General features: G+C 43.8%; 2 protein-coding genes across 2 annotated transcripts in view; one reads left to right on the forward strand and one right to left on the reverse strand.

Moving 5' to 3' along the window:
- Positions 1-23,736, reverse strand: part of LOC133546752 (gastrula zinc finger protein XlCGF57.1-like) — a 732,377-nt gene that overhangs the window by 465,480 nt on the left and 243,161 nt on the right. The gene's annotated exons all lie outside the window — the stretch shown is intronic.
- LOC133546763 (zinc finger protein OZF-like) lies at positions 82-16,341 on the forward strand. The gene is made up of 2 exons (XM_061892585.1): positions 82-568; positions 15,008-16,341. The coding sequence occupies exons 1-2, from the start codon at positions 382-384 to the stop codon at positions 16,027-16,029; spliced, it is 1,209 nt and encodes a 402-aa protein (XP_061748569.1). The 5' UTR covers positions 82-381; the 3' UTR covers positions 16,030-16,341.

Here is a 23,736-nt window from a genome sequence, read left to right on the forward strand (position 1 = left end):
ACGTCATTCCCAGCTTCTGGCGTAAATGGAAGGCAGCAGAACAGAGCAGGACTGCCTTGTAACGTCAAGTGTGCCAACTGTCGTGAAAGCACATCGACACAGAAAGCCGCGAGCAGGACGCTAATAAGTCAGTCTTATTATTTGTTCTCCAGTTTGAAATATTTACGTCGTATAACATACATATTTGATTCTTTAGTTAAGGATAAAGTGGTCTCGATGCGCTAGAAGCACTGTGCCGCTTCTCGTGCTATCTTTGCTTGTTAGTTAGCTTAGCTCGCTAGTTAGCTTAGCTTGTTAGCTGCTAACAGAAGACACAGAAGTTATCAACACATCGCTAAGTAGAGATCAAGTGTGAGAGTAAAGTGTTGTGATTGTGTGAAAATGTCTACATTACAAATGTTGAGAGCGTTGGTGGATCAGCGACTAACTGCTGCTGTTGAAGAAATATTTGTAGTGTTAGAAAGAACGATAGCAGAATACCAGGCGGAACTTTCTAGAACAAAGGAGGAAAACTATCAACTACTGGAAGCTGTTTTCAAGAAACATCAAGTTGTGTTACACAGAACAGGTTTGTTTGCTTCTTACTCTCAAATGTTTACTAACTTTATATTTGATTGTTAACAAGAAATGGACATTTGGTATAATTGAAGTGAATGGAGTAGCCTTGTCAAGTGAAAGTAAACAATCTGGCATGCAAATGAAAGAAGATTCATGGAACAGAGTATTGTAACTAAAGAAGAACATGGATAATCAACAGAAAACATTCCTAGGTTTTGTTACAGAGGTAGTCAGCAAACCAATACAACAGCTAAAATTAAAGTGTCCGTTTGCAAATTGTTTAAAGTTAGTTTTTTTCTTACAAAAAAATATAACTCGATCGTCACCAGCTTGCTTATGTTACTATTAGTGGTTTAACAGAACATATACATATTTTTAAATGTCCATTTTTTTCCACAATTACTAACTGAGATAGGTTCCAGCGACCCCGAAGGGGACAAGTGGTACAAAAGGGATGGATAATTAAATTGAATAAAACTGGTTAGGAATTAGTTTGGCGTTCATGCTAGTCACTTACTGCTGTCTCGTACACACACTGGGAGCGTGTGCACGTACACAGAAACAGTCCGAGAGAAGCAACTAACACTTTGCAGTCATGTTGTTGTTGTCCTGATAGAATATACATTCAATGATATGGGATGTACGCCTTGCTTTTTTGCTAGCAAATGTTTTCATTTAATACTATAAACATTTAGTGGCACAGTAAAAAATTAAAAGTAATACGAAGTGTTCTATATAACAATTATAATATCAGCACTCAAACAACAATATACAGTAACACACATGTGCACTCATACTAATAAGACCTCATTCAGCTTTTTATAGCCAAGTAATACTATAAAAGTATAGTCCAGTAGCATGTATCAGTAACATAACATGACTGACAGCACATGCATGTCCATTACTGATCATAATGCCACGCATACACATGCCAGAATGAGAAGTGACACTGATAGGTTTTCAATGGAGTCAGTCCCCAGGAACGGTGATTTTTTTAAATTAGGTAAAAAATCAGATAATGTTAACACAATGTCTAAAAGGCAAACATTTATTCATGAAAGCAGAATATGGCTTTTAGCACAAAATGATGTAACTCCACACATGCAAAACATGTGCACGCACATTAGCTTTGTGTGTTGACCTAACGCAGGGGTCGGCAACCTTCAGCATACAAAGAGACATTTTAGCCTGTTTCCCCCAAATAAAACCCACCTAGAGCCACAAACTCTTGTTAGATTCCTAAAATGACGATAACACCACTTATAGTTGTGTTACACTAATGACATCAAACATGTATTTGATTTATTTCTGGGTATAACAAAGCAAATCATCAAATTATTTTGAACATTAGAAACAAAATACACTGTTCCTTCCCTTATTAATGAATACAAAAATAAAAATCAACTCATTCCAACATTCTGAAAGCATACAACTACAGCATATTTATTTGACTAAAAATTGAAAACAACTACCTGGTCATCAATAAAAACAGCAAATTAATAAAAATGTAAGTAAATAAAATGTTTGTCTTTTTGATCCGTCATTGCTAGGGGTTGACCGCTAAAAACAATACAATTGCATGGCAGCAAGAGATGTCGCATAAGGGCTGTGACATACATTTACATCCACAATATATTCACATGGGTTTTATTTCCCTATGACAAGATCCCAGAAACTCTCCAAAATTACAATTGTAAAATTCAAATGAACTAACTAAATAAAATGAAATATAATAGATCAAGTAACCATTATTTGTTGACATTCGGTTTCAAAGCCAAAGGGAGCCAGGGAGGCATGAAAGAACCTCATGTGGCTCCAGAGCCGCAGGTTGCAGACCCCTGATCTAACGCTAGCTATCATTGAATATAGATTCAATATAATTATAAATTGTGGGGAATATAGACACTAAAATGTTCTGTTAAACCACTAATGGTAACAAAACATGTCCTTTGGTGGTCTTAATTTTTTTGTTGGAAAAATGTAAGAGCACAATTTGCAAACAGTTGAGTCTCTTTTAAAATTATGAACTTATTTCTAACCTGCTTGAATAAGTGACATTTCTTATTATCATAATCACATGACAGCATTAATTTCCATGAGATTGTTTTCTACTAATAGTGTTTTAGACCACTTACAATGACAGTAACAAAAAATATAGTTTTTTCATGAGCTGTGTACTAGTATTGTATGTCTGGGTAGGGGTCCTGCTTTGGAAACAAATTGTACCCTTTCAGGTATGACATTTAGTTCCCGCTAAAACATTCACATGTTGCACAATGAGATGTAAGCATGGGATCATGTGTACTGTACATTCCTGTAACTTTGTGATTGTATAATATATATCAATCAATCAATCAATCAATGTTTATTTATATAGCCCCAAATCACAAATGTCTCAAAGGACTGCACAAATCATTACGACTACAACATCCTCGGAAGAACCCACAAAAGGGCAAGGAAAACTCACACCCAGTGGGCAGGGAGAATTCACATCCAGTGGGACGCCAGTGACAATGCTGACTATGAGAAACCTTGGAGAGGACCTCAGATGTGGGCAACCCCCCCCCCCCCTCTAGGGGACCGAAAGCAATGGATGTCGAGCGGGTCTAACATGATGCTGTGAAAGTTCAATCCATAGTGGCTCCAACACAGCCGCAAGAGTTCAGTTCAAAGCGGATCCAAGACAGCAGCGAGAGTCCCGTCCACAGGAGACCATCTCAAGCGGAGGCGGATCAGCAGCGTAGAGGTGTCCCCAACCGATACAGGCGAGCGGTCCATCCTGGGTCCCGACGAGCGGTCCATCCTGGGTCTCGACTCTGGACAGCCAGTACTTCATCCATGGTCATCGGACCGGACCCCCTCCACAAGGGAGGGGGGGGGACATAGGAGAAAGAAAAGAAGCGGCAGATCAACTGGTCTAAAAAGGAGGTCTATTTAAAGGCTAGAGTATACAGATGAGTTTTAAGGTGAGACTTAAATGCTTCTACTGAGGTAGCATCTCATCTTATATTTGTATAAGTATTTCTTTAAAATAACAGCATTTCTTGATTAATATTTATAAATTAGGATTCTTAATAAATGACACTAGAATAAGCACACATTTGATTGTTATAGCTTTTTGTGTGTCTGTAAAGGCATGACTGGCTAAGTGCCATTAGTGCATGTGTTGGTGCACGTGGGAAAGAGTGAGCGGCTGCTATTGAAATGACAAACTTGGTTGTGGTCAGGTTTGTGCGGCAGAAAATGTCCAATTTTGCTAGATAGGAACTTTTTTACCAATGTTTTGGTCACGTGTTTGTGGCCGACAAAAATTTTGCTCAATAAAGGGATCGCCGGAATTCATGTCCTCCTTCGAGCGTTTCGACAGACGTTCCAATAATTGAACGGTGATGATGAAAACGTTTTTCTCTGTTCTGGCCGTCAGTTACATTGAAAATTGTTATGCGCTTATTTTTCAGTTAGATTTTGGAGTGGCATAGATTTGCCGTGTGCAGAGGACACATTAGCAGTGCGCAATTGCACAGGATTAGAGAGAACGTTGATTGGAAGCACAAAATATGAACTGCAGATTTCTGCTGAGCAGCAATAACAGATTTGATCTTTTTCTTTTGTGGCATTTTTGTGTTCTCTTTCCCTGCATTTTGACTCACCAGAAGCAGCATGTATGCGCAGGCGTCGTTTGAGCAACAAAGAAAGACATTCATAGTATTTTTTATTGCTCGCCAACGGACTATATTTCTTTACCGCACGCGGTCCCCTTAAAGTTAAAACCCCATCTGTGACGTTTCGCTGGCATCGTGGTGAAGAGTTGTTCTCTCGTGTGTGCAGCGGAGGATGGAACACAGCGTGAACCAAAGACACTGGCACAAAGGCACTAAAAAAAACCAACAGAACTAGCGTGGGAGCTAGAATGAACAAAAAGCACTGGTATGTAAACTAGGGACAAGCAGACAAACAAAATAGCATGGACGCTAATCTAATAACAAAAGTATTTTCTCAACATGCGGGAATGCGACTTCATCTGTTGCGTATAGCAAACTACAGTCCGAGAGCAAATGTCCAACAAAAGCGGTCTTAAATAAGGAGATAAATCAGGGGCAGGTGTGCGTGATCACACGGGAAGCAGGTGACACAAATGCGTTGCTAGGACAACAGAAACAAACCAGGAAGTGCCACCGGGACCTAAGAGAGCCAAATACAACACAGGATGATAACAAAACAGAAACAAAACCAGAGTATGACATGGTCCAAGACGTGGACCATGACACCATCGACATGAATGAGCACAACGATGAGCATTGGAAACATAACTTTATTGAAGTATTTTCAGTTGTGAAGTGAAGTGAATTATATTTATATAGCGCTTTTCTCTATTGACTCAACATGCTTTACATAGTGAAACCCAATATCTAAGTTACATTTAAACCAGTGTGGGTGGCACTGGGAGCAGGTGGGTAAAGTGTCTTGCCCAAGGACACAACGGCAGTGACTAGGATGGGGGAAGCGGGAATCGAACCTGCAACCCCCAAGTTGCTGGCACGGTCGCTCTACCAACTGAGCTATGCCGCCTCAGTTGTTGAACTGAAATCCACAGTGACTGGCTAATTGTTTGAGTAGAAGCTAAGCGAGAAGGGTAATGCTGTGTACACATTAGGGTTGTCCCGATCCAATATTTGGATCGGATCAGCCGCCAGTATTTGCCAAAAAATGCATATCGGCAAGGCATGGGAAAATGCCGATCCAGATCCAGTTTTTAAAAAAACTCTGGTCCACGTTTTCCAACGCACCGATTTAAATAATACATTCCACTCTTCTGCTGCTCCCTAAACTCCGTTCTGCATATTCCAGAACACCTTCAAAACTTCACAGGTCTGTGTTCTAACCGTGTGAATTAAAAGTTACGGTAAAAATGTCAGCTGTGTGGGATTATTTTACCCTACAAAACATGCCACAATAAATTGGCATAAACTCTATTGTGGCAACATAAACGCAACATAACAAATACCCAGAATCCCAATCTTCCATGACTCTTTCAGGCTATATTTTACACCCCGCTAGCACCAAACCCCGCCCCCCCCCCCTCCATGCGTCTGTTGAGGTGGGCGGAGTTGGGGGCGCGGACGTGTATAATATAGCCTGAAAGAGTCATGGATGCAAAAGTTTCTGGGTAATTGTTATGTTGCGTTTATGTTGTGTTACTGTGAGGATGTTCTCCCGAAATGTGTTTTTCATTCTTGTTTGGTGTGGGTTCACAGTGTGGCGCATATTAGTAAGAGTATTAAAGTTGTTTATATCACAACCTTCAGTGTAACCTGTATGACTGTTGACTATATCCCTTGCAATCTCGTACGTGTGACGATGGGAGCAGCGAGATGCATGCGTCTGGCCGGCACGCAGATAACATGGTGTAAAGGCGGGTGATGACATATTGTAGAGGACGTTAAAAGTAAAGCTGTCATGGCACGCCCTCACTATTGTAGTCCGAGTGAAAGTCCGAGAATGATAGCCCCGGGAGAGGCACCAAAATCCGGAAACCCCCCAAAACAATGACGGGGGGGAGGGGGTCGGTGATTATGCAGCTGAGCCATGTGCAGCTGAGCCTCATCAGAGTGGCCAAAGAGCTGCATGCGGCTCCGGAGCCGCGGGTTGCCGACCCCTGGTCTAGTATATAGAAAAGTGCAAAATAAATCTAACCCATTATTATTATTTCTTAATGATACTGCTATCTGTTGTTCGGGCTGACCAATTTAATTATGACACGGTGTGACATTCAGTTCAGCTGCTGCCACTACACGTTAAAATCAGCGCTAAATGATGACAAATAAGGAAGCAACACCACACAAAAGTTTGTTTCATAACAATGTTTTATTTTCAAATTCACTCACAAGGTGTCATTTTGAAGTGAACACACTTTTCTCACGACGAGTCACGGCCATATTTTATCAACCGTCCTCCTGGCGATCCATTAAAAAAAGTTTAAGTTTAAGTTAAAGTAGCAATGATTGTCACACACACACTAGGTGTGTTGAAATGTGTTCTCTGCATTTGACCCATCCCCTTGACCCCCTGGGAAGTGAGGTGGAGGTGGGCAGCAGCGGTGCCGCGCCCACGAATCATTTATGGTGATATAACCCCCAATTACAACCTTTGATGCTGAGCGCCAAGAAGGGAGGTAATGGGTCACATTTTTTTATAGTCTTTGGTATGACAATAAAAAAAATATATATATTCTAATTTTTTATAGTCTTTGGTATGACCTCCTCTCTGAGCTGCCACCTTATCGTGGTAGAGGAGTTTGAGTGTCCAAAAGATCCTAGGAGCTATGTTGTCCGGGGGCTTTATGCCCCCTGGTAGGGTCTCTCAAGGCAAGCAGGTCCTAGTTGAGAGATCAGACAAAGAGCAGCTCGAAGACCTCTGTGAAGAAGAAAAATCATGGACCCAGATTTCCCTCGCCCAGACTCGGGTCACCGGGGCCCCGCTCTGGAGCCAGGCCCGGAGGTGGGGCACGATGGCGAGCGCCTGGTGGCCGGGCCTGTTCCCATGGGCCCCGACCGGGCACAGCCCAAAGAGGCAATGTGGGTCACCCCTCCAATGGGCTCACCACCCATAGCAGGAGCTATAGAGGTCGAGTGCGATGTGAGCTGGGCGGCAGCCGAAGGCAGGGCACTTGGCGGTCCGATCCTCGGCTACAGAAGCTAGCTCTTGTGACGTGGAACGTCACCTCACTGGGGGGAAGGAGCCTGAGCTAGTGCGTGAAGTGGAGAAGTTCCGGCTGGATATAGTCGGACTCACTTCGACGCACAGCAAGGGCTCTGGAACCACTTTTCTCGAGAGGGGATAGACTCTCTTCCACTCTGGCGTTGCCGGCAGTGAGAGGCGACGGGCTGGGGTGGCAATTCTTGTTGCCCCCCCGGCTCAAAGCCTGCACGTTGGAGTTCAACCCAGTGGCCGAAAGGGTAGCCTTCCTCCGCTTTCGGGTGGGGGGGAAGGGTCCTGACTGTTGTTTGTGCTTACGCACCAAACAGCAGTTCAGAGTCCCCACCCTTTTTGGGTACACTCGAGGGAGTACTGGAGAGTGCTCCCCCGGGTGATTCCCTTGTCCTACTGGGGGACTTCAACGCTCATGTTGGCAACAACAGTGAAACCTGGAGAGGCATGATTGGGAAGAATGGCCGCCCGGATCTGAACCCGAGTGGTGTTTTGTTATTGGACTTTTGTGCTCGTCACAGTTTGTCCATAAAAAACACCATGTTCAAACATAAGGGGTGTCCATATGTGCACTTGGCACCAGGACACCCTAGGCCGCAGTTCCATGGTCGACTTTGTAGTTGTGTCATCGGATTTGCGGCCTCATGTTTTGGACACTCGGGTGAAGAGAGGGGCGGAGCTTTCTACCGATCACCACCTGGTGGGGAGTTGGCTGCGATGGTGGGGGAGGATGCCGGACTGACTTGGCAGGCCCAAACGCATTGTGAGGGTCTGCTGGGAACGTCTGGCAGTCTCCTGTCAGAGAAAGTTTCAATTCCCACCTCCGGAAGAAATTTGAACATGTCACGACGGAGGTGCTGGACATTGAGTCCGAGTGGAACATGTTCTATTGCGGAGGCGGCTGATTGGAGTTGTGGCCACAAGGTAGTTGGTGCTTGTCGCGGCGGTAATCCCAGAACCTGTTGGTGGACACCAGCAGTGAGGGATGCCGTCAAGCTGAAGAAGGAGACCTATCGAGTTATTTTGGCTCATAGGACTCCGGAGGCAGTGGACAGGTACCGACAGGCCAAGCGGTGTGCCTATTCAGCGGTCGCGGAGGCAAAGACTCAAACATAGGAGAAGAAGCCATGGAAAACGACTTCCAGGCGGCTTTGAAGCGATTCTAGACCACCTTCAGCCGCCTCAGGAAGGGGAAGCAGTGCAATGTCAACACCGTGTATGGTACGGATCAGATCAGGGGCGGTACCTCTGGATTGGCAGACCGGGGTGGTGGTCCCTCTCTTTAAGAAGGGGGACCGGAGGGTGTGTTCCAACTAACGTGGGATCACACTACTCAGCCTTCCCGGTAAGGTTTATTCAGGTGTACTGGAGAGGAGGCTACGCCGGATAGTCGAACCTCGGATTCAGGAGGAACACTGTGGTTTTCATCCTGGTCGTGGAACTGTGTACCAGCTTTGTATACGCTCGGCAGGGTCCTTGAGGGTGCATGGGAGTTTGCTCAACCAGTCTACATGTGCTTTGTGGACTTGGAGAAGGCATTCGACCGTGTCCCTTCGGGAAGTCCTGTGGGGAGTGCTCAAAGAGTATGGGGTATCGGACTGTCTTATTGTGGCGGTCCACTCTCTGTATGATCAGTGTCAGAACATGGTCTGCATTGCCGGCAGTAAGTCAAACACATTTCCAGTGAGGGTTGGACTCCGTCAAGGCTGTCCTTTGTCAGCAATTCTGTTCATAACTTTTATGGAAATAATTTCTAGGCGCAGTCAAGGCGTTGAGGGGTTTCGGTTTGGTGGCCACAGGATTAGGTCTCTCCTTTTTGCAGATGATGTGGTCCTGATGGTTTGATCTGGCCAGGATCTTCAGCTTTCACTGGATCGGTTCGCAGCCGAGTGTGAAGCGACCGGAATGAGAATCAGCACTTCCAAATCTGAGTCCATGGTTCTTGCCCGGAAAAGGGTGAAATGCCATCTCCGGGTTGGGGGGCAGACCCTGCCCCAAGTGGAGGAGTTCAAGTACCTAGGAGTCTTGTTCACGAGTGAGGGAAGAGGGGATCGTGAAATCGACAGGCGGATCGGTGAGGCGTCTTCAGTAATGCGGACGTTGTACCGATCCATTGTGGTGAGGAAGGAGCTGAGCCGGAAGGCAAAGCTCTCAATTTACCGGTCGATCTACGTTCGCATCCTCACCTATGGTCATGAGCTTTGGCTCATGACCAAAAGGATAAGATCACGGGTACAAGCGGCTGAAATGAGTTTCCTCCGCCGTGTGGCGGGGCTCTCCCTTAGAGATAGGGTGAGAAGCTCTGTCATCCGGGAGGAACTCAAAGTAAAGCTGCTGCTTCTTCACATGGAGAGGAGCCAGATGAGGTGGTTCGGGCATCTGGTCAGGATTTAGGGCACGTCCAACCGGTAGGAGGCCACGGGGAAGACCCAGGACACGTTGGGAATACTATGTCTCCCGGCTGGCCTGGGAACGGCTCGGGATTCCCTTTGAAGAGCTGGACGAAGTGGCTGGGGAGAGGGAAGTCTGGGCTTCCCTGCTTAGGCTGCTGCCCCCGTGACTAGGGTTGGGTATCGAGTATCGATTGGAACCGGGACTAACTTTCAGATTCTCCCGGAATTGTTCAAAAGTTTAAATTTCGATTCCTAGTTTCGATACCCAGTCCGCCGACCGGAAACAAATGATATGTCCGCCGACCCGGAAGAAGAAGCCGCTGAACACCAACGAAGAAGCGCCCACCGCCGGAAGTGTTAGCATAGCCGAGCCTATGTAGCCGAGCGAGTCAGTCAAGCATGGATATCGGGCGTCGACGGTCGAAAGTGTGGCTTTATTTTACTAAAAAACATTTAAATATCGGACAAATGTAACACATGCGACAGGACTGTTTCTCCAAGTTCTCTGAACCTTTTGATGATTTTACGGACCGTAGATGGTAAAATCCCTAAATTCCTTGCAATAGCTCGTTGAGAAATGTTGTTCTAAAGCTTTTCGACAAATTGCTTAAAAAGTGGTGACCCTCACCCCATCCTTGTTTGTGAATTACTTAGCATTTCATGGAAGCTGCTTTTATAGCCAATCATGGCACCCACCTGTTCCCAATTAGCCTGCACACCTGTGGGATGTTCCAAATAAGTGTTTGATGAGCATTCCTCAACTTTATCAGTATTTATTGCCACCTTTCCCAACTTCTTTGTCACGTGTTGCTGGCATCAAATTCTAAAGTTAATGATTATTTGCAAACAAAAAAATGTTTATGAGTTTGAACATGAAATATGTTGTCTTTGTAGCATATTCAACTGAATATGGCTTGAAAAGAATGTGCAAATCATTGTATTCCGTTTATATTTACATCTAACACAATTCCCCAACTCAAATGGAAACGGGGTTTGTATATATATAATATATTTATACATGCGTGTGTGTGTGTGTGTGTGTGTGTGGTTCCACAAGGCTCGTTATTTAAATGATATTTGTTCAGTATCTAATAGATTAAAATGTATTATGTTTGCAGATGATACACATGTATATTGTTCAGGAGAATACTTGAAGGAAGTGTTGAGGTTAATAGAAGTTGAGTTGATTCAGCTAAAAAAATGTTTTGATATTTATAAGTTATCATTTAAATGATAAGAAAACTTAATTTGTGGTGTTAAGTGGTGCAAGGACAAATTGTGAAGCAAAACTAAATCAATTGGAAATTGATAGAGTATACGAAACTAAATTATTGGGAAGAATAATTGATAATAAATTATGTTGAATATATACCGTATTTTTCGGATTAAAAAATCACATTTCTTTTTCATAGTTTGGCCAGGGGTGCGATTTATACTCTGGAGGGACTTATGTGTGAAACTTATTCACACATTACTGTAAAATATCAAAAAATATTATTTATCTTATTCACATAAGTGCCTAGACGTACCGATAGAAGATGAAGCGGTACATTGTCTACTTTGGACTTGGCAGAGTTGTTTAGAAGCGACACCGAGGAAGAAGATTTCATGAGATTTAGCGATTAGGAGTGACAGATAGTTTGGTAAAGGTATAGCATGATCTATAAGTTATAGTTATTTGAATGACTCTTAGCATAATATGTTAGGTTAACACAGCAGGCACCTTCTCAGTTGGTTATTTATGCCTCATATAACCTACACTTATTCAGTCTGTTGTTCACTATTCTTTATTTATTTTAAATTGCCTATCTAATTTCTATTCTTGGTGTTGGATTTTATTTAAATACATTTCCCCCCAAAAATACAACTTATACTTTAGTGCGGCTTATATGTGTTTTTTTGCCATGAATTGATTAACGTGGACCCCGACTTAAACAAGTTGAAAAACTTATTGGGGTGTTACCATTTAGTGGTCAATTGTAGGGAATATGTACTGTACTGTGCAATCTTCTAATAAAAGTATCAATCAATCAATCAATCAATGCCTTCTCTAATTATGCATTTTCGTCCGGTGCGACTTATTCTCCGGAGCGATTTATAATCCGAAAAATACAGTAAAGGGAAAAATATCCAAATCCATTGCTTCTCTTTATAAAGTAAAACATGCCGAATAAGACATGTCTGCGAATGTTATTGTGGAAGGTCTCTGTCCCAGATCCTCCTTTGCTTGGCTGGAATCACCACACTCGGTCTCAGTGATTTACACTTTTATTGATGGCAGTACATGCAACTGCATCAGTCCAGTGCTCTCCAGTTTGTTCACTGTATCTCGCCGTGTGTGTCTTTCTCTCTCCGTCACTTTCATCCTCTTTCCCCTTAAGATCTCCAACGCTGCTGATAAAGGACCAGGTGATTAGATAACTCGCTCCAGCTGAGGTATCCGCTCACCTGTCTGCTGCTTCGTGGCCAATCCCTGCACATGCCCCGCCCGCAGGGAAGGCGTAGGCCACGCCCCTCTCCACATGCCTCCACCGCCCGATTCAGGCCGAGCGGTGCAATACAAGCACTTTCTCTCCCGGTGTGAATTTATGCAGTTGGGTTCCCCGGTTATACTTGCGCCGCTGACGCTCTTGGGCACGGAGAAAATTCTCACGTGACAAGCGCCCCACCTGGTGGAGTTTTGCTCGCATGTCAAGGACGTACTGTAACTCATTTTTGCTGGAGCTTGGACCCTCCTCCCAGCTTTCTTTAATGACGTCCAAGACTCCGCGAGGCCTCCGGCCGTACAATAACTCACACGGTGCAAAACCAAGTGAGGCCTGGGGTACCTCCTGCATCGCAAACATGAGGGGATCCAACCATTTACCCAATTATGTTTGTTCTTGTGCATACATTTACGGCTCATTGTTTTCAGCGTTTTATTCAATCTCCCCACCAGTCCATCCGTTTGTGGCAGGTACACGCTGGTGCGGATCGCTTTTATCCCCAATAATCCGTACAGTTCTTTTATATAATGCGTGACATAAAGGACGTGCCCCGGTCAGTCAGAATCTCTTTTGGGATTCCATCTTGGGAGATGACCTGAAACAGTGCTTGCGCGACACTTTTGGCGGAGATAGAGCGCAAAGGCTTTGCTTCGGGATACCGCGATGCGTAATCCACCAGGACTAAAACAAAACGATGTCCCCGTGTACTCGGGCCAATTCTCTTGAATGGAACCTCTATGAGCGATAATGGGCGTAACGGTGCCCGTGGAGTGGCCGCTGGATTCACCAGCTGGCAGTCTGGCCAGGCTGCGCACCACCGGCGCACATCCGCCCGGAGGCCTGGCCAATAGAATTGGACCATGACTCGATTAAGTGTCTCGTCATACCCCAAATGTTAAGCCATCGGGTCGAACCAGGTTTTGGTGGATCAGGGACTGCTTACAGCCCGAGTCCACCATCGCCCGATATGTACCCCCTTGTACTCTTACCGGGACGTAGCACGTCTCTCCTGGATCGGGGGCGGGTGCTGGCGGCTCGACAACCCGCATTGCCTGCCCCACCTCCATCATGGAGCAATCCCTGTGCACGTGACCGGGTTGTCTGCACCCCCAGCACACCAGCCCTGGAAGTTGAGGTGCCCTCTGCGAGGGAAGCCCTCTCGCCGCAGCACTGGGAACCTGCAACATGCACACATCAGATTTATTGTTAACCCGTGTCCCAACGTTAGTGGTGTGTGTGTGCGTGTGTGCGTGCCTGCGTGTGTGTGTGTAAGTGTTTGTGTGGCCACCAGGAAAACCTGGTCTTTATGCCCGGGTGATCTTGCCCGCTCCATACCCCCCCATCGCGGGGCGAGTTGACGCCGGGGTGCTGGGGTGGATCCTGCGGCCGTCCTCGGGGTTGCCTCCCTCTGCACTGCTAGGTGTTCCTCCGCCAACCTCACCGCTGCTTTTACGCTCGGGGGGCTGTGGTATCTCACCCACGCTCATGTCCTAGCCGGGATGGCGTCCAGGAACCGCTCCAAAACGATGCTTTCCAGCACACCTGGATCCTGTCCATTGGGCCGGAGCCAGCGGGTCGCTGCGTCCCTCAGCCGGTAGGCGAACACGAACGCTCGGTCTTCTGGCTCCAGCGTCATCACTCTAAATCAGCGTCAGCTGCTGCCGATCCGGTCCAGGATGGCTTAACAGAGGTTGGTGTATTGCAGGTGGGCAGATGCCGAGAGACTCAACACCGCCCGCTGCGCCTCCCCCACCAGGAGCGGCAGCAGTTTGGCTCCCCACTCTTCTTCCGGCCACCTGTTTGACGCCACGAACACGTCCAGGATTGTTTGAGGATCCTCCCCCTCTACCATGCGTTTCATGTCGCGATTGTTGCTGACTTGCTGCTGATACTTGCGCCAGCACTTGTCCAAGCGCTTCCAAGGGGTTTGGTGCCGACATCTTTCCTGGATTCGTCCTTAGTTGGGCGCCACTGTGGAAGGTCTCTGTCCCAGATCCCCCGTTGTTTGGCTGGAATCACCACACTCGGTCTCAGTGATTTACACTTTTATTGATGGCAGTACATGCAACTGCATCAGTCCAGTGCTCTCTAGTTTGTTCACTGTATCTTGCCGTGTGTGTCTTTCTCTCTCCGTCACTCTCATCATCTTTCCCCTCAAGATTTCCAACGCTGCTGATAAAGGGAACAGGTGATTGGATCACTCGCTCCAGCTGAGGTATCTGCTCACCTGTATGCTGCTTCCTGGCCGGCCCCTGCACACGCCCCGCCCGCAGGGAACACGTAGGCCACGCCCCTCTCCACAGTTATATTATTCTTTTATTTTTCCATATTTAACATATTGTGTTGAAGTTTGTGGAAATGTTTACAGCAACAGTCTTCCAGCTTGTATTCTTAGGTTATTTCAATTAAGAGGAGAAAACTATCATTTACGGGGGATATTGATTTTTGAAATAGGTAAAGTAAGAAGGGATATAAAATGCAAATGGATCACAGTTTTAGGAGTTAAGTGGTGGAACAAGCTCAGTGATGAGTTGAAGACATGTAGTTCTCTCACTGGGTCCATGTGTACACTCTCAGTTACATTAACACTGACATTATACATGTGGGCCAATAGATAGAAATGCTGTTAAATGTAGCTTTGATGTGGCAAGCTACTTTTGCAGTGTAGCATGTAGTGTAGCTTGCTACAATTCTCTGAGGATAGTTTAGCTACATTTAATGGAGAGTAACTTGTAGCTTAGCTTACTACATTTTCCAGGTCGCTTGCCCATCACTGTCTGTTTGGCCTAGCTCACATGTGAATAGTTTGAATACTGCAAACTTCAATACAGTAACACCTCATTTGTGTTTTATGTTCTGCAGACGTCCAGCAGGTGTCAGCAGAGAGTCATGAAGAGATTCCCTCCAAGCAGCAGGAGTGGAGCTCCAGTGTGGGACAGAAGGAGCTACAGGCCCCCTCCCACATTAAAGAGGAAGAGGAGGAACTGTGGAAGCAGCTTCAAAGGTTGGTGGAGGATAATGATGAAGATGAAGCTCAGTCCTTACAGCTTCATCACAGTCAAAGTGAGGAGAACAGAGGGGCGGAGCTTGTAAGTCAACACATCACAGAAGCTGATGGAGAGCATTGTGAAGATATAAAGTCAGAACCAGACAGCATCTTTGCTCCTCTGTCAGACATGGACCAGACGATGTCAGACTCTTCTGATCACAGTGACCACATCCAAAAACCTTTGGAGAGTAAAAATGACTGTAAAGGTGATACAAGACATCACACTAACAACAAACACTTTGACTGCTCTCAATGTGGGAAATCATTTAGACTGAAGACTGATTTTATAAGACACAAGAGAATACATACTGGAGAGAAACCTTTTACTTGCTCTGTTTGTAAAAAAAGTTTCTCCACAAAGCAACACATGACCACACACATGAGAACACACACTGGAGAGAAACCTTTTCCTTGCTCTGTTTGTAAGAAGAGTTTCTCTAGAAAGCAACACATGACCACACACATGAGAAGACACACTGGAGAGAAACCTTTTCCATGCTCAGTGTGTCCCAAAAGATTCTCCATAAATGAGCAAATGAAAAGACACATGAGAACACACACTGGAGAGAAACCTTTTACTTGCTCTCTTTGTAAGAAGAGGTTTTCCAGAAAGCTTAACATGTCCACGCACATGAGAACACATACTGGAGAGAAACCTTTTACTTGCCCTGTTTGTAAGAAGAGTTTCTCCACAAAGCTTGTCATGACCAGAAACATGAGAACACACACTGGAGAGAAACCGTTTAGTTGCACTGTGTGCGATAAAACATTCAGGGTTAAGAATAAGGTCAGTAAACACAAGTGTGTAACAGTCATGGAAGCTGCAGGGATTTAAAAACACTTAAGCAGTGATTGTGCTAAATGTACTTTAAAACACAGCATGTTTAATATGAATGTATATTTTATGTTGTATGTAGTGCCTCTCATCTTCTACTGTTATTCTATGTTGTTCTGGAATTACTTTTTAAGTTGTGTGCATTTATTGAATATCATGTACTATTTTATTTTATTTTCTCATTGTTAAAGAGAGAACTTCTTTCTTATTATTTACAGTTGTTTTTTGTTCACACATTTTCTTCCATTGCATTTTTATTGATGTTATTATCCAATTAAAAGAATGAATGAATAAAATTGTTAACAAAATGTGGACTGAGCAGCATTATTACATCATGAATGTTAACTCCTGCAAAACATCAACAAAGAAGAAAAAGTCTGAAGTTAGCAACACATCACTGAACTTTAGAGCCATCGTGAGTGGAGTTGCTTGTTTTTATTGCTGCATTTGTACTTATTTCACCTCACATCTTCACTTTCAACCCTAAAGTCTTCTTCAAATATATTGTTGAAGGTTTTGAAGATCAATGTTTATGATGTGTGTGTAGTCTGTGGAAAGGGTTGTTGTCCCTTGTGGATCCAATTGTTCACTTGCACAGATACATCTTCATCATCATCATCATCATCAGACATAACCGGTCCACTACTGGATGAAACCTTAGCATTAATGTTCTAATATCAGTGTGACCTCATTATTCCTTGATCATAAGACCTAAAGGCCTACTGAAATGAGATGTTCTTATTTAAACGGGGATAGCAGGTCCATTCTATGTGTCATACTTCATCATTTCGCGATATTGCCATATTTTTGCTGAAAGGATTTAGTAGAGAACATCCACGATAAAGTTCGCAACTTTTGGTCGCTAATAGAAAAGCCTTGCCTTTACCGGAAGTCGCAGACGATGACGTCACCCGTGTGATGGCTCCTCAAATCCTCACATTGTTTTTAATCGGAGCCTCCAATAAAAACAGCTATTTGGACCGAGAAAACGACAATGTCCCCATTAATTTGAGCGAGGATGAAAGATTTGTGTTTGAGGATATTGATAGCGACGGACTAGAAAAAAAATAAATAAATCAAGTTTTAAAAAAAAGGCGATTGCATTGGGACGGATTCTGATGTTTTTAGACACATTTATCAGGATAAACCTGGGAAATCCCTTATCTTTCTATTGTGTTGCTAGTGTTTTAGTGAGTTTAATATTACCTGATAGTCAGAGGGGTGTGTCCACGGGTGTCTTGAGGCCAGTGTTTGAAGGAAGTCGACGGCAGCTGTATGGATGGCACAAGCTCAACTGATCTCCGGTAAGTGGCGACTTTTTACCACAATTTTCTCACCCAAAACTGCTGGTTGACATTTGGTCGGGATCCATGTTCGCTTGACCGCTCTGATCCATAGGAAAGCTTCGCCTCCGGGAATTTCAAACAAGGAATCACTGTGTGTTTGTGTGGCTAAAGGCTAAAGCTTCCCTCCTCTATCTTTCTACTTTGACTTCTCCAATATTAATTGAACAAATCGCAAAAGATTCAGCATCACAGATGTCCAAAATACTGTGTAATTATGCCGTTAAAGCAGACAACTTTTAGCTGTGTGTGTGTGCAGCGCTCATACTTCCTAAAAACCTGTGACGTCTTGTGTACACGTCATCATTCCGTGACATTTTCAAGAAGAAACTCCCGGGAAATTTAAAAATGCAATTTAGTAAACTAAAAAGGCCGTATTGGCATGTGTTGCAATGTTAATATTTCATCATTGATATATAAACTATCAGACTGTGTGGTGGGTAGTAGTGGCTTTCAGTAGGCCTTGAAAATACAGATTTCAGCACTGTATTGCTGTGTTGGATCCGCTTTGGACTGGACTCTCGCGACTGTGTTGGATCCATTATGGATTGAACTTTCACAGTATCATGTTAGACCCGCTCGACATCCATTGCTTTCCTCCTCTCCAAGGTTCTCATAGTCATTATTGTCACCGACGTCCCACTGGGTCATTATTGTCACCGATGTCCCACTGGGTGTGAGTTTTCCTTGCCCTTATGTGGGCCTACCGAGGATGTCGTAGTGGTTTGTGCAGCCCTTTGAGACACTAGTGATTTAGGGCTATATAAGTAAACATTGATTGATTGATTGATACTCCAACTCACCACACTGAGAAGTGGGGGCGATCCTGAGCTAGCAGATGCATGTTGCTATCATGTTTCATCAGCGAGGAAGACAGCAATTGTGTATACTTTTTTGTCGGAAGCAAGTTGTATTTGTGGTATACTGAAGTTTCATGATCTTGTTTGCACATCAGATTGACTCTCTCTCTCATCCACAGTCGAAGGCGAAGCCTAGCAATGTTGTTGCTAACGACGCCGAGGAAGCTAGCGTAGCTGCGGGACCTCGTCGGAGCTATGCTAAAAACATTAGCTGTCCACCTACGCCAGCTCCTACTTGTTCACCATCACACGAGCTCACCTGCGATCCAGCGGTCGGCGGCACGACGGAGGACTTCACCCCGAACATCGGTGCGGTTGGCGGCCCAGAGATGGAGGAAGACTGCTCAGACACCGGTGAGGACAGCGGCTCAGCGGCGGACGGCGTAACGGCTTCTGACGACTCCCTGGCCACCATTAAAGTCGGCAGCGCGGAGGTCCTCCTAACTTCTCCTGAAACCTTGAGGGTCATCACCGCGTCACCTGGACCCCCCACAGCCTACACAGGTTTCGGGGGTCTCTTCGTGGATCCATGGTCTTTGTTCTCAACCTCACCAAAACCCGCGAAAAGCACATCTACCCCCACCACTCCTACCTGGCCCCCCCTCCCCCTCTTCAACCACACCGCTCCCCCATCACCTGGACGACGAACAATAGGCCACTCTCCCTCTCTTCCTCCCCCAAGTCTTGCCACAGAAACCTCAATAACAACCAACACCCCTCCATCTTCTGGACAGTACTTCTCTCCAACGGACTCTGATGTTGTCTTTGGTTCCGGTGGGCTACACATCATCCATCTTAATGTGAACAGCCTCTCTGGAAATAAACTCGACCAAATCAGAGAAATGTTCCACAAAAATAAGGTAAATATCCTGTGTTTCTCCGAAACTAAATTAGATGAGAGTGTTTCTGATTCAGAGATAGAGATAGAAAACTTCTCGGTCATCAGAAAGGACAGGAATAAACATGGTGGTGGTGTTTGTATGTATATTCACCAGGATATTAAATACATAACTCGCTCTGATCTCAAGCACAATACCCTTGAATCTGTGTGGGCAGAAATCAAATTCACTAACGCTAAGCCGGTACTAATAGGGACTGTATACAGACCCCCTAATCAGAGTGATTTCTATGGTGCCCTGGAGGAGTGCTTAGCTGGTGTAGAAAACATGGAGATTATTATAACTGCAGATCTGAACACAGATATTCAACGCAGAGATGCGCCTGTCTTCAAATCTTACAGCAAATTATGTAATCTGCATGCTCTTTCCCAGCTAATAACACTCCCCACACGGGTGTGTGTTTCCACCCAGTCAACCATAGATCTCATCCTCACATCGGACCGGCATAATATTAAAAATAGTGGGGTCATGATCTGTGGTTTTAGCGACCACTATATAACCTTCTGCACGCGCAAAATAAGTAAACCTAAAGCCAATGGCCACATAACAGCTCAATCCAGATCCCTTAAAAAATACAACAGTGATAATTTCAACCTCAAATTAGATGAGTGGGACTGGTCCCCTGTGCTCACGAGCAACCTGGTTGAAGATGCTTGGGATGGCTTCAAAACTGCGTTCCTAGCGATACTAAATTATATAGCTCCCATGAGAACAGTCAGGATCAAAGCCCGCTATGAACCGTGGATCAATCCAGACCTATTAGCTGCCATAAAAGATAGGGACAGAAAATATTTCGAATACCAAAAGTGTAAAACCGAAGTAAATAAACAACCCAATAATAATAACCTCAAATCACTCCTTTCAACGCTCAAAAAGCAATGCAATAAATTAAGAAATAAAACAAACAACCTGACTAAATCCTTAAAAAAAAATTATATCAATGACAAAATAGAGATAGCAAGCAGACTTAACATCTTTTTCACCAGCATAGCCACAACTCTCGTAAACAAGCTATCCCAACATTCTGGTCGCTTTGGTGTAGAACACATTAAAGCCTTCTACAGAAAGCTAGGAGTAGTCAACAACAATTTCAAATTAGAAATGGTCTCAGCTAACGAGGTGCTTAATAAATTGAGCGCGCTCCACCCAAACAAGACCACCGGCCTTGACAATATCCCCTCCAGATTCCTCATGGACTCTGCCAGCACCATTGCCCCAATAATCACTCATATAATAAACCTCTCAATTAAACAAGGCCAAGTACCCAAGGATTTCAAGATAGCAAGAGTAACCCCCCTTTATAAAAAAGGAAGCAAATTAGAACCTGGTAACTACCGACCTGTTTCTATTCTCACTTCCATTTCCAAAGTAATGGAGAAAATAGTTTATGAACAGGTTGATAGATACCTTGCTACTAATAAACTAATGTACAAATTCCAATCCGGCTTCAGAACTAACCACTCCACTGACACATGCCTTCTCTATCTGAGCGAGCACATCAAACATGAGGTGGACGCGGGCAAATACTGCGGCATGGTCATGCTGGACATTATAAATACTGCGGCATGGTCATGCTGGACATTCAGAAGGCCTTTGACACCGTTAACCACGCTATACTGTTGGATAAGCTCAGAGCAATCGGATTCGATGAAACCTCATCAAGCTGGATGCAATCTTACTTGGAGGGGAAGAAACAGGTGGTAGAGGTGCCCCTCCCCTCTCAGTAAGCTGTGGAGTCCCCCAAGGCAGTATACTAGGACCTTTACTGTTCCTAATATACGTAAATGACATGCCCTCAGCATGCCACTGTGAATTGTTCCTGTTTGTGGATGACTCGGCCCTGCTGGTATCCGGCAAGGACAAGTCACAGGTGGAACAAATCCTCAGTGATGAACTCCTCAATATTTGCACCTGGCTCGCTGACAACAAGCTATCCATACACTTAGGTCAAACGGAATCCATCCTATTTGGGTCCCATATCAAACTTAAGAAGGTCATTGATTTCACTATAAAAGTGGGTGACATTGTTATCACCAGGAAGGATGAGATCACCTACCTAGGTTCCATTCTAGAAGCTAATCTTTCCTGTGATAAAATGGCAACCAAGGTGATCAAAAAGGTCAACCAAAGAACGAGATTCCTCTACAGAATCTCCTCTCTGGTCAACAAAAACACCTTGAGGATTCTAGCGGAAACTCTCATTCAACCCTTTTTCGATTACGCTTGCACCTCCTGGTACTCCAGCACCTCCAAAACCCTCAAATCTAGACTCCAAACATCCCAGAATAAGCTAATCTGGTTACTTTTAGACCTCCACCCCAGATCACACCTCAATCCAACCCACTTTTCCAAAGTGGGCTGGCTCAGGGTGGAGGACAGAGTAAAACAACTTGCACTGAGCCTAGTCTATAAAATCCGCGACACCTCCCTGATACAGAAGTACATGTCCAACTTCTTCCTTAACGTAAATGACGGCCATAACCACAACACCAGGGGGAGCTCCACAAACCACGTTAAACCCAGATTCCGATCTAACAAAGGTCTTAACTCATTCTCTTTCTATGCCACATAAATGTGGAATGCACTCCCAACAGGTGTAAAAGTAAGTGCATCTCTATATTCCTTCAAAAGCGCTCTAAAACAACACCTCCAGGCAACTTCAACCCTTTCCTAATACCCTCCTCCATTCACATCCCATCTCCCCGGATTATAAATAACCTAATGTAAATAATCAAATGTACTTCTAATGTATATACTTGTTCTTATGCTATGTGAACTCACTATGTTCTCTGCTGGCTGTACATATCCTACTGTAAGACCTACACTGTTTCAATGTCCACATTTCTCTGTTGATGCAATTGTTGATGACTGAAGTACTGATATCAACCAAAGCTCCTCATCCCACCCCCCGGATTGTAAATAATGTAAATAATTCAATGTATATACTATGATGATTAACTTGTGTGATGACTGTATTATGCTGATAGTATATATTTGTACCATGAATTGATTAACGTGGACCCCGACTTAAACAAGTTGAAAAACTTATTGGGGTGTTACCATTTAGTGGTCAATTGTACGGAATATGTACTGAACTGTGCAATCTACTAATAAAAGTATCAATCAATCAATCAAAGATTAGCGTGCCTTTATTAACTGGCTGCTTACGGCCCGTTAGCGCCGGTACTTTGTGGTTACTGCTGTTCCTCACGCATGACTGTCCTTTTCGTCTCACTTGCTAAACCCTCCTGTTTTTGCTCGTGCATCTTACAGGTTTGCCTGTTTATCCAGCTCCGACTAACACTTTCAGTTTATAATTTTGTGTTTCTGTTTTACTTCATTCTTGAAGTATGTTTCCTAGCTTCGTCTAGAGATTTATTTTTGTACTTTGCTCTTTTATTTTTTATCTTATCTGTCAGTATTATTCCCAGTCTTTACTAGCGCTTTTGGTTTAGTTTTGGTATTTATCTTAGTAGTTTTTATGGTGTGTTTTTGTGCTCCACCATCGCTTTATGTTTTTGTGGCTACATCCTCCTTGCGCCCAGAATAAAAGAATACATTTTGTCTACAAACAATATGTCTCTGCATCCTTGGGTTCCATCTAATTCAGCTCCTAACAGTATTGCTCTGCTGAATAAATGAATCACTATAGCTGCCAATATGGAAGATTATTTATATATTTAAGAAGATATCATTTCCTAAACAGGTAGCAAAATGACACCACAAAAAGTGAACTAGCAGCAGGACTCAGTTAGTATTTTATTAATTTAAAAATGAATTAACTATAAAGAGTAACTTGACAGCGGATTTTTCACAAGAGTTCACCAAAAACTGGAAATTGGGAATGCTAGTTACAATCATTTCGTTATTTTTAAGATGCAGAAGAACGAGGTGTCACCGTGCAGTGAAAAAAGGGATATTTATTGATAAAAGAACAAAAACCCAGAGCAACTTTTCTATGAAGAAAACAAAACAAACTGCTGAAATCCAGCAAAACACTCACAGAAAATCAGCAAAAAAAAAAAAAATCTAACCAAAGTAATATTAACAATAATAACGATAATTAAAAAAAAAATGAAAGAATATGAACAGTTAGTAAATAAATAAATAGAAAAAAACTATGTACATATAGGGAGTCATCTTTAAAAAAAAAAAAACTGTTTAATCACGAATTGGAAAAAATAATATCAGGCTTATGTGGCGTGACATAATGGAGCCAGTATTCCCAGTATGAAGTAAATATCTCTAGTTTATAAATAATAAAAGCTGTTATCTTCTGTGTTTTATAAATGTCCATTGTGATTTCCATCCATTTCTTCAAAGTCGGGCTCTCCTGTAATATCCATTTCCTGGTAATGCTCTTTTTACAAACCACTAGTAGGATATTCATGAAGTATTTCTCCTTTTTCAGCCAATCCTGAGGTGCGATGTGTGAAAAACAGAATGTTACTTTCAAGGGGTGATTTGAAAATATCCTGTAGAGCTTGGTGTATCTCTTTCCAATAGTCCTTTATGGCAGAGCAGTCCCAGAAAACATGCTAGTGGTTTGCCTTTAGATTCCCACAATTTGTCCAACAGGCAGGGGAGTTGTTATCATACTGAGAC

This window comes from Nerophis ophidion, unplaced genomic scaffold (assembly GCF_033978795.1).
Source record: "Nerophis ophidion isolate RoL-2023_Sa unplaced genomic scaffold, RoL_Noph_v1.0 HiC_scaffold_42, whole genome shotgun sequence".
NCBI classification, from domain to species: Eukaryota; Metazoa; Chordata; class Actinopteri; order Syngnathiformes; family Syngnathidae; genus Nerophis; species Nerophis ophidion.